This window comes from Pan paniscus, chromosome 13, assembly GCF_029289425.2.
Source record: "Pan paniscus chromosome 13, NHGRI_mPanPan1-v2.0_pri, whole genome shotgun sequence".
Lineage (NCBI taxonomy): Eukaryota > Metazoa > Chordata > Mammalia > Primates > Hominidae > Pan > Pan paniscus.
The window spans coordinates 73721308-73738854 of NC_073262.2; the positions used below are offsets into that span (position 1 = coordinate 73721308).

General features: G+C 34.4%; 1 protein-coding gene across 6 annotated transcripts in view; it reads right to left on the bottom strand.

The window, feature by feature from the left end:
• The window catches only part of TLK1 (tousled like kinase 1), a 170824-nt gene that overhangs the window by 58184 nt on the left and 95093 nt on the right, over positions 1-17547 (bottom strand). For 3 of the 6 annotated variants that reach the window (XM_003824277.4, XM_055108749.2, XM_055108750.1), the window contains 7 exons: positions 13067-13142; positions 10141-10187; positions 8465-8560; positions 7083-7172; positions 5760-5852; positions 2057-2167; positions 1806-1942 (listed from right to left, as the gene is read on the bottom strand). In XM_003824277.4, coding sequence (XP_003824325.1) covers positions 1806-1942; positions 2057-2167; positions 5760-5852; positions 7083-7172; positions 8465-8560; positions 10141-10187; positions 13067-13142 — 650 coding nt within the window. The remainder of the gene's footprint in view (positions 1-1805; positions 1943-2056; positions 2168-5759; positions 5853-7082; positions 7173-8464; positions 8561-10140; positions 10188-13066; positions 13143-17547) is intronic. The other 3 variants (XM_034954478.2, XM_034954480.2, XM_034954479.3) reach the window with 1 other exon arrangement.

Below are 17547 nucleotides of genomic sequence, written 5' to 3' on the forward strand. Positions count from 1 at the left end.
ATCTCGGCTCACTGCAGCCTCCACCTCCCAGGTTCAAGCAATTCTCATGCCTCAGCCTCCCGAGTAGCTGGGATTACAGGCGCCCACCACCATGCCTGGCTAATTTTTGTATTTTCAGTAGAGACAGGGTTTCACCCTGCTGGCCAGGCTGGTATCAAACTCTCAACCTCAGGTGATCCTCCCAACTCGGCCTCCCAAAGTGCTGGGATTACAGGCGTGAGCCACTGCACCTGTGGCCTCTTTTTTGACAGTTAAGAGGAGAAATTGGAACTACTAGTAGAATTTATATTTCAGAACATTCATATTAATTATATAACTGTCTCTTTTATTCATTGCAGGACAATTGCCGGTCTGGGTTTAGTAGCAGAGCCTCTTGCTCATAAACACTAAAAAATTATCTTCTCCTGCTTTCCACTTTACTGTTGATATGTTAGTTCATGCTTTAATCACCTGTCATCTGGATACCCCTCCATCTTAACTACTAATAACATTCATCCTCTTTCTAATAATATTTTCACATTACCATCAGTTATTATTCTACAACTATCACTGTAGATATCATTCCAATCACGTACACTATATGTAAACCTTTAACAAGTCCCATTATCTGCAGAATTGAAACCCAAACTCTCTAATATCACAAGGACATTATCCTTTGTTTCACTGTGGTATAACTAGCACAGATATGTTGAAGAAAAGTTGAATAAATCTGCTGAGAGAGAAGGTCATTCTGTGGCAAGTCCTAGGAGGCAGTGTTTGAACAGCAATGTTGGTGTGATACCATGTGAAAGAAAGTTCTGCCTCTATTTCAAATAACTGGATACTCTGGAAAAGCTGATGTTCATGCTGGCATTACTCCCCATTTTCAGGTTTAAAAAAATTTTCCACCAAAAACGGAGTAGCATATTTAGCACTCCTTAACACATAAACAGCCAATAAATCCTTTTCTACCACCATCTGAACTCAAGAAAATATGGTAACTATAATTCCTCTGTTTAAAAGTCTGATCTGAAAAGTAACAGAAAACCAAACACCGCATGTTCTCATGTATAAGTGGGAGCTAAACATTGGAGACACATGGACATAAAGATGAGAATGACAGAAACTGGGGGCTACAAAGATGAAGGAGGCAGAGACAGGGGCAAGGATTGAAAAACTACTGGGTACTATGCTCACTACCTGAGTGGTGGGTTCAATTGTACCCCGAACCTCAGTATCATGCAATATACCCCTGTAACAACCTGCATATATATTCCCTGAAACTAAAATAAAAGTTGAAATTAAAATAAATAAATAATAAATAGAGTTTACCTCAGAAACGCTAAAGCCACATGTTCAGTTTAACTGATAAATCAGTTATTATATCTGAGGCAAAAGAGAAGTTTTTTTCCTTAGGAATAGAGAGCAGGCAAGTGCTGAACATTAACACGTAAGGATTGGGGAACGGGAAAAAACTAAGTAGGAAAATCCTAGGAAATAAACACACACACAAATCTTCCAGTGAAAATTAAATTTTCAACAATTTCCCTCTCAAAACATCATCTGTAAAGCTAAAGGTTCAATTAATATTTCCGAAAGTCAGAATTAGAATAATATATTACATTCTATAGATGACTGCTAATTAATCAAGAAATTACTAAGCTAAAACTGTAATACTCTTGGTTTCATATCCCTTTCAAATGTACTAAATTCTATGATTTCAGAGTAGTGAGGAACTGGAGAGCATAATTACAAATCTATAATCTTTTAAAGTAATGAAAACCCAAACGAATACTAAAAACTTTTAAATGTTAAGAATGACTAACTTCACAAGATTCTGAAACGCAAAACCATCTGTCCATTGTTCAGTAAATGAAGCGCCATGTCTAACTGTTGTAAAGTGCCCGAGGCGTAATCGATCTTGCATACTCTTCTCTCTGCTTGACAGTTTTTCTTGTGTACTCTGAAAAGGAGAAAAAAAAATCATCACTCAATTGTATTCATTAATTTATAAAAGCATACAAAGCAAAAGGGGCTAACGAAGGGAAAGCGAAAATTTACTCAACTTTTAGCCTACCTTTTCAATAAGAAGTTTCTTGCTCATTGATATGCACTTATTTAATCGTTCTTTGTATTTTTCAAGTAATTTTTGTTGTTCATCTATTTGCCGTCTGAGATCACAGTTAGCCTATGACAGAAGTAGAAAATGCAAGAGGTCTAGACTGGGGAATATGAAAAGCTTAGAAATAGTTTTAATGTTCTAAATAAATTATATACAGATAGGACTAATAATATTAAATATCTGAGTATGATACGAGAAAAAAAAAAAGCCTACTTAACCATGAGATAATACTGTTAAATGTTACTTAAGTGTGTAGTGGAAAGTACATACAGGGAAATTTGTATCCATATCCATACATTCAAATCCATACTCTAAGGTTAACTTTGGCTAAGTTATAAGAACTTTAGTTCAGCTTTCTTATTTCTAAATAGAAGCAACACAATCTACCTCACTTTGTTAAAAATAACTAAAATATGGTATATAAAGTGTCTATCACTTAAAAATAAATGTGAGTTTTCCTCTATCTCTTATAATTAACAAATTAAATGTGGATTTTCCTCTATCTCTTATAACTAACAAAATATTTTCTCCACTGAACTTATAAATGACACACACAAGTTGCCTACCCAACAACTGTCCTCACCATTCTTCCTTAGCAATAGGATACTAATTCTGTTCACTTTGTAGGTGGCCATATGCTCAGAGAAGAGGCTTCCTTCTAACATCAAAAGATGAGTCTGATTAGTACAGTGGCAAGAGAATAACCTATAGGGCTTGTTACAACAGATTACTGGGAACCATTCCCAGAGCTTCTGAATCAGGTCTCAGGAAGGACCTGAAAATTTCCGTTTCTAATAAGTTCTCCAGTAATACTGATGCTCCTGGTCTGAAGATCACACTTTGAGAATCAAAAGTCTAGGCCAACCATGGTGGAATCCACAAGACAAGGGCACAAAATCTTAAAAGTGCTGAGAGAAAAGAATTGCCAACCTAAAATTAGATACCCAACACAATTGTTTTTCAAGGAAGAGGAAACAGAATTTAGCACCAATAGACCCTCAGCAATTCAAACAAAATCTCAACACTGTGTGTGTATGATGCATATGCAACTTGAAACCTGATTCTAAAATTTCTCTAAGACTGTGAAGGGCCAAAAATAGCCAAAATGAAGAAGAGGATATCTGTTTAACCATGTATCATGACTTAACATAAAGCTACATAACTATGATCACCCAAGCCTCCTCCTTCCTTAATAATGGAAATTCAATGTTTTATCCTGGATTGCTATCTGCCTAGCCAAATGACTACAGTTCCCAGCTTCCCTTGCAGCGAAGGATGGTTAATGAGATGCAAGCAGAAGTTGTTCAATGAGATATCCAAGAAGGCTGCACACAGAATTGTGCTTTGTGTTCTCTGCTCCCATCCTCCCTCCTGTTATCTGCTTAGAACGCAGATATAATTGTGACCCTAATAGATATATTGAACCTTGATGTGACCTTTGAGATATAAGCCATGAACTAACAATGACAAGGTCCCTTATGATACTGAGGAGTAATAATATCTGAGCTGCCCACTTCTGTTCTTCTCTTGAAAAATAAACTTCTATCTCATCTGAAGTACTGTTATTTATGTTCACTGTTACTAACAGGCAAAAACAACTGATAAAAATTGTTTTATCAACAATGATAAAAAGATGCTGCAGTACTTGTGTAGAGACACAAACAGAACAAGGAAACATGATACAGAACACAGAAACAGATCCACTTGTATACTGGAAACAAGATTTTATGATGATAGAGCTGGCAGTATAAGAATGAGCTTTTAATTAAATGGGGATGAACAACTGGTTATCCATATAGAAAGAAATTGAAATGAAACCCTACATCATGCCATACCCAAAACCAATTTCAGTAAGACTAATAATTTATATTGAAAGATCAGCTGGGCATGGTGGCTCATGCCTATAGCCCCAGCACTTTGGGAGACCAAGGTGGGAGGATCACTTGAGGCCAGGAGTTCAATACCAGCCTGTGGACTCCCAGCTCTACAAAAAATAAAAAAAAATCAGCCCGGAGTGATGGCATGAGCCTGTAGTCCTAGCTACTTGGGAGCCTGAGGTAGAAATATTGCTTAAACCCGGGAGTTTGAGGCTACAGTGAGCTATGATCCCCCACTGTGCTCTAGCCTGGGCGACAGAGTGAGATCCTGTCACTTAGGGGGGGAAAAAAAAGACCAGACCAAAAAACCTTGAGAAATAACTGGTATTACACAGTAAAATGGAAAATGTGTATGCCCTGTACTCTGGCTATGTCTTTCCTAAACATATACCACAGAAAAATTCTTTCATATGTGCCCTGAAGACATGTACAGAGAATGTTCTTAGAACTGTTTATACTAGAAAAAGTAGAAATAAAATGTCAACTAAAAGCAGAAAAGATACAGAAATTATGGTATACTTGTAACACCTTACAATATTGCAATGAAATGAACAAACTACAGTTATACTCATCAAAGTGGATGACTCTCTGATATATAACATTCATTGAAAACAAGCTGGACAAAAGGGTCCATACTGGAAAATTTCACTTAACGTTCAAAAACCAACTGAAATAATATGTTGTGAAGAATGTAAGCACATATTTAATACAACCATAAAGAAACACCAAGGCATCACAAATACAAAATTTAAAATAGTGGTTAAATGGTAAATGGGTGTGAGAAAGTAAATATGACAGGATCAGGAAAAAGACACACTGGATGTTTTAAAGACACTGTCAAATACAGTAGGATCACAGGTGTTGGTTTTATCGAGTTTCTATACCAGTAGTTCTCAATGCTGTCTTAAATTAAAATTATCTGGGAGAGCCTTTAAAACTACCAATGTCCAAGACCTACATCGTCATCAACTTGATCAGAACACCTCAGGGTAGAGTTCAGGCATTAGTACTTTCACCCTTCCCAACTGGTGAGTCTAAGGAGCATCAAGGGGTAAGAACTGCTGCTTTAAACCCTTACATTCTTAAGTATACTTCTAGATGTATTTTTAAATAAAGCTTCCATTAAAAATCCTACAGAACTGCAGCAGTTACTTCATCGTATAGGTATCAGATGTCAGGCATATAATAAAATCAATAAACTTTAACATGAAATGGCTATTTGTGTTATGGTAGTTGGTCATATAAATGTTATTAACTTCCAGTTCTCCAACAGTTTCTCAATTCCCAATTTATTGAAGATCTAATAAAATATTTCACTTTAAAATTGGTATTTTCAATCATGTACTTAAACTAACAGAAAAAGCTTATTGAGTTCTAGCTACAGAATTTTTTTTTTTTTCTGAGACAGAGTCTCACTCTGTCGCCAGGCTGGAGTACAGTGGCGCGATCTCAGCTCACTGCAATCTCCGCCTCCCGGGTTCAAGCATTTCTGCTGCCTCAGCCTCCCAAGTAGCTGGGACTACAGGCACGCACCACCATGCCCAGCCAATTTTTGTATTTTTAGTAGAAACGGGGTTTCACCATGTTGGCCAGGATGCTCTTGATCTCTCGACCTTGTGATCCGCCCGCCTCGACCTCCCAAAGTGCTGGGATTACAGGCATGAGCCACTGCGCCTGGCCTAGCTACAGATTTTTTTTACAATGCTAAGTATTTTCTGAACAGTTTGACTGTTGCCAAATAATTTATTCAATTTTTTTCCCCTCTATGACTCATTACTTACCCTGAGCAAATCATCTATACGTCCCTCCTTCTTTTCCAGGTCCTGGATTTTATTACTTTCTAATGCTGCTAATTTCAGCATTGTGAGATCAGTCTAAATGAAAAAAAGTTATTTTATTATCTCCATTATATATGTTGTTTCAAGCAAACATAAAACTAGATTTTACTCCAAATTCAAAATGTAAAGAAAAATATATTTGTGTGTATATGTAAAGTGAATCTCAAAAAGTTTTAGTGCAGTTTTAATAACTTCAAGTGTATAAATGCTACAGACTACCAAGAAACATCTAGAAAGGCCAATTACTTAGAATACTGATGTTCCTCATTATAATTCAATATATCCGCTGCTTTGTGCTATACGTTCCTCTAGTTGATTTTTTTGAATTTTGCAAGACCTTTTTTAAATTGATAAGTAAAAACCTATCTATTTATGGTACACAACACGATGTTTTGATATATGTATATACAATGTGGAATGGCTAAATCAAGTTATTTAACACATATCTTTTTTTTTGTGGTGTGAATAAAATCTACTCTCTTAGCAATTTTCATATACACAAAATATTGTTTTTAACTGTAGCCCCTATGATGTATAATAGTTCCCTTGAACTTACTTTCCAACTAAAATTTTATGTCCTTTGACCAACATCTCATGCAGCAAAACCTTTCATGATCTACTCAGTGGCTGAAAGGAATGTACTTGTAATCCTAGCCTCAGGATCATCCAAAGAAAGAGGTTTTGATACATGCACAACAGTTTGGATATGACCTCACAAATAAAGTCTAATAGAAATAAACTGTCAAGCTGAGCTTGAAGAGTAAGATCTACTCTCCCAAACCCCAGTCTGAGAAAGTGCCACTCAGAAACTGTCACATGTAAAAAATTAAAATGAAAAACTTAGTGCTCAAAATTCATGAAACTAAATAAGTATAGAAAATATACAAATAATTCAAATAATGTTTATAATTTGTCACATATACGTATTTAATAAATACAGTCAAATGAGAGGCTTTAATGTCCACTTATAAAAAATACAGCAGTTTCACAAAATATCAATTACATATACTTGGAAATTAAGTTCAGAAAGAATCAGTAAACAGAACTGACATGTTAACGGTTGTTTAAAAAGCTGACAGTAAATTGTGTGTTTCAGTTTCTCACTCCTTCCTACAAATTCTGTTGTTTTTGTTTAGTAAGTTATCTTTCTTGATGTGTAATTCTGCTTTATGACTACATATAAAACAAACAGACATCTTAGTTGTTAGTAAGTTAGTCAATGGTTTCTTAGAAGCCATAGAAAAAAACATTTTAATTATCATTTACCTGAATAATTTTAAAGGATAATTGCTTTGGTTGTACAATAGGGTGGTCCCCAAATGCTAACGCAGTAGGAGAAGGGCTATTCGGTCGAACCTAAAGAAATTATTAAAATTTTTATATTAGCAAAAAAAAAAAACACAAAACAAAACAGATTTCTAATTAGCAACAATTACTTAACATTTCTGAAGAAGTTTCTATCAGAATAATACCTAAATTGAGACATAATTGACTTTTAAAACCTTTAATCACCATTTATTCAACAAGCGTTCATTAAATACCTCCTACATAAGACCCAGTGAGAAATACAACAATATATTCCCTGCCCTCATAGAGCTTACATTCTAGTGCCATAAAAGAAATCTTAATGCTTTCATACAGTTAAAAAAAAAATAAGGCCAAATAAATTATTCTGAAAAATATTAAACAATGATTATGATAGTTGAAAAAACAAACTTACTAGGGACAATAATACATGCCCATATGTAGTTTAATATCAATTTATCAATGAATTTCATAGTTTATCTGGTCACTAGTTCAAAAAGACACTCACTGAAAGCAGATTATAACATTGTATCAACGCTATCACTACAACTCTTAGTTACTGTTGAATCTTATGCCTTACTTTTATACACGGCAATGTGATATCCTGAAAGGTACAAAATGAGTAAAACAAAACCAAGTATGTCTAAAGACAAAGGACAAGAAGGGGACACAAGAAATAAAAACAAGGTGTTTGAATAAATAAGTGAAACTCTGATTTTTAAAAATCTTTAATTCCTCTTTAAATTACTGAAAACCAATATTGTTTTTCTAGTTAGATATTGAACTTTCACACAATGAAAGTAAATTTAAAAATGAAATCCAATATGCAAAACAATGCATATAAAAGAACTATATCTAAAATGTTATGAAAAAACCAAAAAGTTTAAGATCATTTTAAGTCCATGATTCTTTTCCTATACTGAACTACATACCCTGCCTTTTTCTTAAGGATTCCCAGAAAGGAATTATGCTATCATTTTAGTGGTTAAGAAATTCAATTGTTAAGAAAGTTATAAATTAGGAATCAACAACTGAATACAGACTGATACAAGAGTACTCATGTTAGTCCCACAGACTCAACAGGCATTCTTTTAACATAAACAATGCTTCTTGGATATAATTAATTCAGAAAATCTTTAAGAGGCTCACTTCCAGAAATAAAATTCCAATAGCACCAGATAATTTAAAAGGATGTAATTCATGTCACAGAAATAATGTATTAAAAGATAAATGCTAACTTATTTATATAGAAGTTCTCAATAAAAAACAACAAATTATAAAACTTATTCAGTGTACATAACCCTCCCAAAGACTACGCATGAAAAACTTGAAAGATGACTTACAGATGAGGAAGGAGTGGAATGTGAATGTGAATTTTGAGGAGAACGGATTGCAGGAGGTATGCCTCTTACTGGACTTGAGCCATTTCCACCCTGGTACTGAGTAAAAGAAAAAGGAAGCATTATTATTTACTAAAGCAGGCGCAGACAGTTATTTCAGATATGACAGTAAGAATTAATCTAAATATACCTAATTTTAAAATAAGTAGTCATTTAAATGGGTCCAGAACAAAAAAAACACAAGGTCAGCCAAGTCCTAAAAGACTGAGAGACTACTGATCACAAGAACATGAAGAGACTGTTTTATAAAGATCCTTATTACTCTATATTCTGACTATAATCTGTTATTTTGGTCAACTCAAAGACAAATAAATTCCTCCAAAGCAATAAACATATTTTGTTTTCCCCCCAAATCTTAGCACAGGTCCCCTACAAATGTTTATTGAGCCATATAGTCCCTAATCCCAAGAAATTTCAAAATGTTTACCCATAGACCTTAGTGAACATAATCAACTATTTTAAACAGAATATCATTCTCAAGATACCCAAGTGTTCATGGCACTATATAAAAAGAATTATAATAGGTCCCTTCCCTCTAACAGCACAAAATCTTTAAAAAATCAATTCTTCTGTACAAAGTGCATGACTTAGCTGCATATGAAGACAAGCCAACTGATCTATTCCATAGCTATCTTTTCTCCTATTTCAAGTTTACATACGAAGGATGGGAAAAGAAAATAACTTGCTGCAGCAAAGTTCCTCTGGGGGTGTAGATTATTGTCCATTTCATCATTTCTTGTTTAATTACTTTACTTACATGAACAGCACAGATAAGAACTTCCTAGCATGTTCATTAAACAACTTCCTGCAACCTAGGGATTTTCCCTTATTTATTTTATCAATAGAGCCTAGCATAAAATTTAGCACATAGTAGGCATTCAAGAGACATTTGTTGATTTGAATTCATCGTACCTTTGGCAAAGGTTCTTAATGAATGATATCAGTAAGTGACTGACCTCAACCAAAGAGCATCAGGTATCTCAAGGTCAGCAACTGCTTTACTTTAGATTTTACGAACCCAAGAAAGCAAGCAGTGGTGGAAAAAAAAATCAGCCCTTCCGTTAATCAGCCAATTCTGCTCTCTCAAGTAAACATAAATATTTTTCAATTGAGTAGACCATGTTTGTTGTTTTAATAATTACACTTGATAGCAGAAAGAATTCTGAACTAGAGAGCCAGTGAACTTTAACTTCTATTCTTTACTCTTCAATTCAGACTTTGCCTTAAATGGGTTAACCCATTTATGCCTAGTGTTCTATTATTGCTCAAGGTCACTGCTGCCACGGTCTGACTGCAAAAATTCAAAAAATTACGGTGTAGGCTACTTTACATTTCTGGTCTTCAGTTTCATCATCTGTAAAATGAAACACTAATATGTATTTTGCCTATCTTACAGGTAATTATAAACAACTATGTGAGAAAGTATTTAGAAAAAAATGATATGGCATCCCAATGTAAATGTAAATCTAATTTTCCTAGAAAGATATCACATAGTAATAAAGCTCTGCTCTAATCAAGTAAGTAATCAAAAGCTGACCTTGTGCTTCTAAGAAATTATTTCTAGCTCACAGCAGAATAGTACTGAATTAGGAACTGGAGACAATCCTCAATGAACTTACTTCAAAATAGTCGCTAATTTTGTGGCCACGTCCCCCAATACTTTTTCCTAAAATATAAGAAGCGCATGATGTTAGTAGGGTAGTGATGGGCATCAAAAAAATATTAAGAGTCTGCAGGACATCAGCTATCAATTTCACAAATATGAAAATCAAATGACATTTCAATAGAGACATGCCAATTTTTAAAAGTTCCAGTTATTGGAGAATCATACAAATAAATGATGTAAGTGATGTCCTGTTTTAAAACTACATTATTAATACTGCTTAATAACTACTAATTTCAGAAAAGCAAATCAGTAAATAAAAAAGTAGCGACTGCATCACTGACAAACCTTTACTTGTAAATAATAATAAAACAGCTTTAGTTATACAAACCATAACATGATTCCTGTCAAACTGACAGTAACACACTTCAATAGGAATGTTATTTTGTAAAATGTATTTTGATTTTCTAAAAAGCATTCCCAAATTAAATACAATGTTTTTTAAAAACTAGATTGTAAATATTGCTCATATATGACCACACTGACAAAGTGAACCAGCTCATTAGAGATCACGCTATTTTTTAAATATTTTGCTCTAAAATGGATTCTTCATCAGTCCTATAAGTTTTAAATTAAGAACTTGCTAAGAAATACAATGTTTAGAGATGCTTTCTTGGGGGAGAAGTAACCATCCTTGACTGGAACTATACAGAATACACGATTTCTTCAAGTTACAACTAGTGATATCACAAAGTCAAAAGCTTTGCTTAATATAAACATACATATATTTGTTAATTCAATGCTGACTTATTTCATGATTCATTTATTTTATTTAACAAATATTTCTTAAGTGGTTACTATGTGCCAGGCATTACTAAGATGAAAAACAGTATTCTTAAAAGTTTAACAACTTTAAATTCCTTCTTGGAACAAGGTGGGGGGAATTTTTAAAAACTAAACAAGTATTCAGGACTACCAATGCTACCTAGAAATTTTGAACATTAGTTCTGCACGGATTTATTTAGAGGTCAGAGATGACTGTAAAGGTCTTATACTAAAGGGACTTCCCTTCTGTCCATAATAATTTCTCTGTAGATTCTAAAGAAGTACTATATTTTAATGAAGACAGATGGTTTTGGTTGCCTACTCCAGAAGCTATTTCCCCAATTCTCTTTCCTTAACTGAATGGAAATTTTGTTCTGTTAACACCCTTCACCCTACATGGCACATGTAACTTCAGAGGAAGCTGACTCCTATACAACTTCCACTTCCAGGTCCCCTTCTCACCTTCTTATTAGAAATCCAATTTTGTTCAAGTATCATCCCTTCTCCATACAGGCTGTATGTTTAAGAACTTAATTCCATTTCCAGGTTCAAAGATGGCCCTGATTTTCTTCTTTTTTTAAATTTCTGACACTATCCACCTACAGATGGCCTGATTTTTTTTAAGGCAATAGTACCTCTGTTGGTCGTAACTAGTTTTGGAATGGACATATGACCAATCTAGTCCATAAGATCAGTAGTTCCCCACCTTTTTGGCACCAGGGACCAGTTTTGTGGAAGACAATTTATCCACAGACTGCAGGGAGTAGGGGAGATGGTTTTGGGATGAAACGGTTCCACCTCAGATCATCAGGCATTAGATTCTCATAAGGGAGTGCATAACCTGGATCCCTTGCATGTGCAGTTCACAATAGGGTTCACACTCCTATGAGAATCTAACGCTGCCGCTGATCTGACAGGAGGCAGAGCTCAGGCGGTAATGCTCACTGGCCCGCTGCTCACCTCCTGCTGTACGACCCATTTCCCAATAGGCCAAGGACTGGAAGACCAGGAGGTTGGGGAACCCTGCAGAAGATGAGAGGAGAGGTCTGCTTTGGACTTGAAGTCAAGTTTACTCCAAAGGAAGGGGGGAAAAAACACTGAAAGCCAGACTAAAGCAAATATAAGTGAGGAAGGTGAAACAAGAAAAAACAATTTAGGCAACCATCCTAAAAACAAAGATAATCAGACAATTCTGTAGATGGCAGACCACAAAGGAAAAAAACATGGTTCAACCAATCCAGAAGCCTCATCTTATTCGGGGGCTTGTTTTTGAGTTTATATCTTTACAATAAATAAAGCTCCAAGTCCACTAACTACAACTTGGGGGAGGCTACACTAAGACCAAAAAGGAGCTCAGTGTAAACTGAGATACAAAATAAAATACACCTCAGAAAAGGCACTAAAATGACTTACCCTTCCTTCCATAAAGACAGTTGCTGCAAATATATTCCTTGCTTCCAGTGCCCTATATACACCAGTAAGTCATGGGTTCACAGCCATAGATCTTATGGCTAAAGATTGGCTCCAACACATGTAACATTATGTATAAAGTCATCATTATACACGATTTAAGAGCCCAATTTATTATATTTAATTTTGAGTGCTCAAATTAAATGACAACACTATTTTTCTATTCATTATAAGATATTTAGTTAAATGAGAATAATTTTCTTAGTTCATATCACAAAAAGTAGGTATGCAAGAAAGGATGGAAAGAAAAACAGATAATACTTTAACTAGAGTCTCTCATAATTATTTTGATAGCCTTTTTTTTAAATAAATGGGAAAAGTTTGAGTAGTTCTGTTAAAGTGAGATTGAAGTTTTTAATTCAAAAACAAGCCATTTCAATACAATACATATAAAGAATGAAAAATGAAAAGTCGTAAATTAATGCTTGCCAGATTTGGACATGATACTTGTCTTTCTAGGACCCAAATGAAAACAATAAGGGCAACATTGAAAAGCCTAAAAGCAATCATTATACACTAACTACCTGTGCACACACCAAAATTTACAACTTCATATTATTTTACAATTAGAATATTAATTGGTTAAAAATTAAAACAATTAATTTTAAGTGTCCACGAGGCTCTGAAGGAAGATGTTATGTGCTTACCCTGACTACTTTCATTCTGGTTTTCTGCTTTTCTCTTTCTTCCCCTGGATGATTCCGATTGTTTCTTCTCCGGTGTCTACAGAAAACAAGATAACAGATTTTTAAATGACAGTTTTAATATACAAAATTATCACAGTCAACATAAAACCATGTTTCGAGACCAAAAAAATAGCATTCAGTAGTGCTCAAGAGATGTTAATATACTGTTATTTACACACAATTTATTTAAAAGATAAAATTTCCTATTGTATACATTTTAAAATTCCAAGTAGAGAAGACCTTGTACATATTATCTGATATTCAGTTACAGAATTTGACATGAAGTGGATGAAAAATCCTAGAATAATTAGCCTTTAAAAGATGACCTTCAAATGCTTAACTGGATGAGGGGGAAAAAAATCACCTTAGTGTTTCCTATGAGTTTTTTCCTATTAAGTTTTTCCTTAGTTTCCTACTACTCAAACATACTTAGTGTATAAAAGTAAACTTGGATGAGAAAAAAGGGGCAGAACACAGACCCTGATATACACAATCCCTACTAAAAAGGACCATCCACGTAAATGCCTGGCAATTATTATCCAACAGTTATAGCCAATTCACAGATTATGCCCCAGATAACGGATCAGTAAACTATGGCCTATGGGCCTAATCAGTTTGGTCACCTGTTCTGTATGATCGAACCATAGCTTTCACACTTTTAAATGTTTGAAATTTTAAAAATTCAAAACAAAAAGAATATTTTGTGGTGTGAGAATTACAAGAAATTCAAGTTTCAGTATTCCTAATAAAATTTTATTGGAACACAGCCACACTCATTTAGGTATTGTCTATAGCTGCTTTTACATTACAACGGCAGAGCTGAGTAGCTGCAACAGAGTTGGAATGGCCCATAAAGTCGCAAACATCTGGCCTTTTACAAAAAAAGTTAACAGATCCCTGCTCTAGATGGTGGCTCTGGTTCCAAATGACATGTGTGTTCCTATAACAGATAGAAAGTATCTTCATTAGACTAATACAAGTAATTTTTCTGGAGTTTGACAAACTTTCCTGCTTAGTCAAAAATTAAAACCAAGAGCAAAAGCACAGGCAATGGCACCAGGCCCTCAAATTCTAGAAACGTGGTAAGCACCTCTGGTGCCAGAAAAATTCCTGAACTTCACAAGAGCTCCACTAATATTTGACTGAATGAATGAATGAATCTTACTAAACAACTTAAAATAAATCTCTTAAAAGCATCATGGTCCCCCAGCAAGGAAGGGATTTAATCCGTATTTTCATGTCTCTGAGTGGGCCTACAATTAAATATATGAATAACAATACATAGCCTAATTCTTATTGAACACATATTGTTCCTCTAAGTACCATCTTGAGTATTTAAAGTTCTCCCACCTCCATTTTGCCAACAAGATAACAGATTCAGAGAAATTGGACCAAATGTTCATAGCATCTGAATTCTTTAAAAACAGATGTTACATCTTCTCCCTATCTCACCCTCTTACCCCACACCCCACCCCTAGCATACAGTTATTACTTGATAAATACATGAATGAATATTAAGTAACCTACTCAAGGTAACACTACCAGTGTGGCAGAGCCAGGATTCAAATTAAATTCAGTTCTGTATGATTCTAAGACCTAAATGCTCTTTATTTTTTCTATGATATCCTACATCAAGAACTAACTAAATGAATCTACTATACAAAAATATTTCGGAATTTTAGTGTTTATGAATAAAACTCAATATGTCCAATGAAATGCCAGTATGTTTTCATTTCACAAACCAGAAGTCTTAAAGAAATCCACCCTAACTGGCCATCTACTCAGGAGGTAGACTGATGTACCAGCAATTTTGGGTAGGTAGTTTACTACTTTTGTTTCATTGTCAAAATTACCAAACTCAAACAATAATCAATCTTCTGTTTTCCTAGAAATAAAAATATCACTACATTAAAAATTCTTTTAACATTTATTAAAGAACCCTAAATCGGCCGGGTGCAGTGACTCATGCCTGCAATCTCAGCACTTTGGGAGGCTGAGGCAGGCAGATCATATGAGGTCAGGAGTTCTAGACCAGCCTGGCCAACATGGTGAAACCCTGACTCTACTAAAAATATAAAAATTAGCCGGGCATGGTGGTGCGTGCCTGTAGTGCCAGTTACTCGGGAGGCTGAAGCACAAGAATCGCTTGAACACAGGAGGTAGGGGTTGCAGTGAGCCAAGATCACACCACTGCACTCCAGTTTGGGTGACACAGCGAGACTCCATCTCAAAAACAAAAGAACCCCAAGTCTACGTTAAAATAAAAGATCCCCAAATAATAATTTATTCATATCCTTCCTAACTTAATTTATATATAAAAAAGTGAAGAAAACATAATTTTTCAGAATCCTTTAATGTTATACTAATTTTTTAAGCACGGCAGGATCCTATTCGAATTCCATCTTAAATCTTGACTAGGTACTCTTGAACAGGCAAAAATAGGGGGGAAAAACCCATACAAAATGTTATAATTCTGAAACAGCTGTATTGGAAACAGCATTTTCTAGCTAGAAAACAAAATAAAATGTAAAGTTCAAAATGGTTCTGTACCATTTTCTAAAGTATATTCTAAGGAACTAGTGTTCAATGGTAGGTTGAGAAGACTATGTTCTAAATGAGGGTGAAAAGGGGTGAGTTCAAACGGGGTAAACAAAATTAGATTTCTTTACTGCAAGGCTTCTCAGAACCATCAAAATGCTAACATGCACTGGCTATCTCCAAAAGAGGGATGAGGTGGGAAGATACAATAAATTTTCAAAACTTATTTGAGACAACATTCGTTAAATACTTCACTGGATATGCACTTCAGGATATTTAAGGTTGTTTTGTTGTTTAACATACAGATTACTTAGTTTTGTTGTTTAACATATAGATTACTTCGTGAAGCCTTTTTCCTCTGAGGCAGAATTTCCCAGTGTGGAGGTATGGGACAGTCCATTGGCAAAAATGTCTTTTCATTAAACCAACCAAAAAGCAAACGAATGCATTATAATTATAGTAAAGAAGGCAACAAGTTTACCTCCTTTAAACCAGAGAAGAATTTACAGATGGAGAAGAAAAAGGGTAACAGGACTAAAATTAATTTTAAGACTGTTGTGCCCCAGAAGTTATTAAAGGGGAAGGAGAAGGGAAGGAAGTGTGTGGCTAAGTTAAGGCTCTAGCCTACCAGAGACATATCCTATGTTACCTCTACCCTGAATCTGCAAACACAGCATCTCCTATTTTAATATTGAGATTCCAGATGAGATTTCCTTTGAAAAAATAGTTCGGCAGCTTTTTAAAAAAAACTACTGATCATGACCAATGATTTCCTTGAGGAAATCCAAAGGACATCAACCAGGCCACCTATGTATTTGCTAAGGTATACAATGTGCACATATTAAACATTTTATATAGAACATTTTCAAGACTGCTCTTGCTAATAATGCTGTCATTTCTTTCTTTTATTTTCTATTTTTTCTTAACTATCCTACTATAAATAGACCACTAAAGAAAAGATTAATACAGAAGGCAAAATAATAGGATTTGGCTTTGAAGTAAAGATGAAAAGTATTCAGTAATTATAAAAGGCCAAAGAGCTCCAATATACAGTGAAACAGTCATTAGGAGAAAATGAAGAAAAGAGAGACTAGTACACTTTAAACCAAGTTAGCTGTGTAAATGTTAGATTTGTAATCATACCAAAACCTGAATGACTACTCTGGCATTTAGAGATTCCAAGATATTAGTGTGAATTTACACAGTATTTTCTACCAGTTGAAAGTTTGTTGAAAAAACACAAAGACAAATTTAAAGGACTCAAGAAGTGTAGTGATATAATTTAACTAATCCTCCAATTTTACTTGGAACTTAGGTCAGTGATTATTAATCAAGGTTTTTATATCTAATCATGTAGCCTGCTGGTTTTATCTTATAATAAAATATAAAGAAGTCTTTCTTCAATGTAAATAAGACCAAACATAAGAACACATGAATCTCAATGCTGTTACAGTATGAGGGACAGAAATCAATATGAATTATTCCATGAAAACAGATAACCACCTGTATAAGCCTCAAACTAGAGAGAGATTTAAAATTATGGAAATAAATGCATTACAGAAAATTTTACAGTATACAAAAAATATTTTAATAGCAACAAAAAAAGAGGGAATGGATATTAAAGTTTGTTCTTCATTGGGCCTCACTGAATAGACAACAAAAATCAGGTATCATCATCTCTAATAAAATCACTATAGTTAATAGACACAGAATATTTCTTTTTGTTAAACAAGAAAATACTTTAAAACAGAAACAAAAGTTACTCTAATATTAAATAGTATCCTTACAAAATATTCAATCTTCAAACCTGACAGAATGAATTTTTTTCTGACAGATCCATTCAGCCAAAGACTGGTTTCAAAACTGCAACTCACTGGCTATTCTTTCTTTTTTTTTTTTTTTTT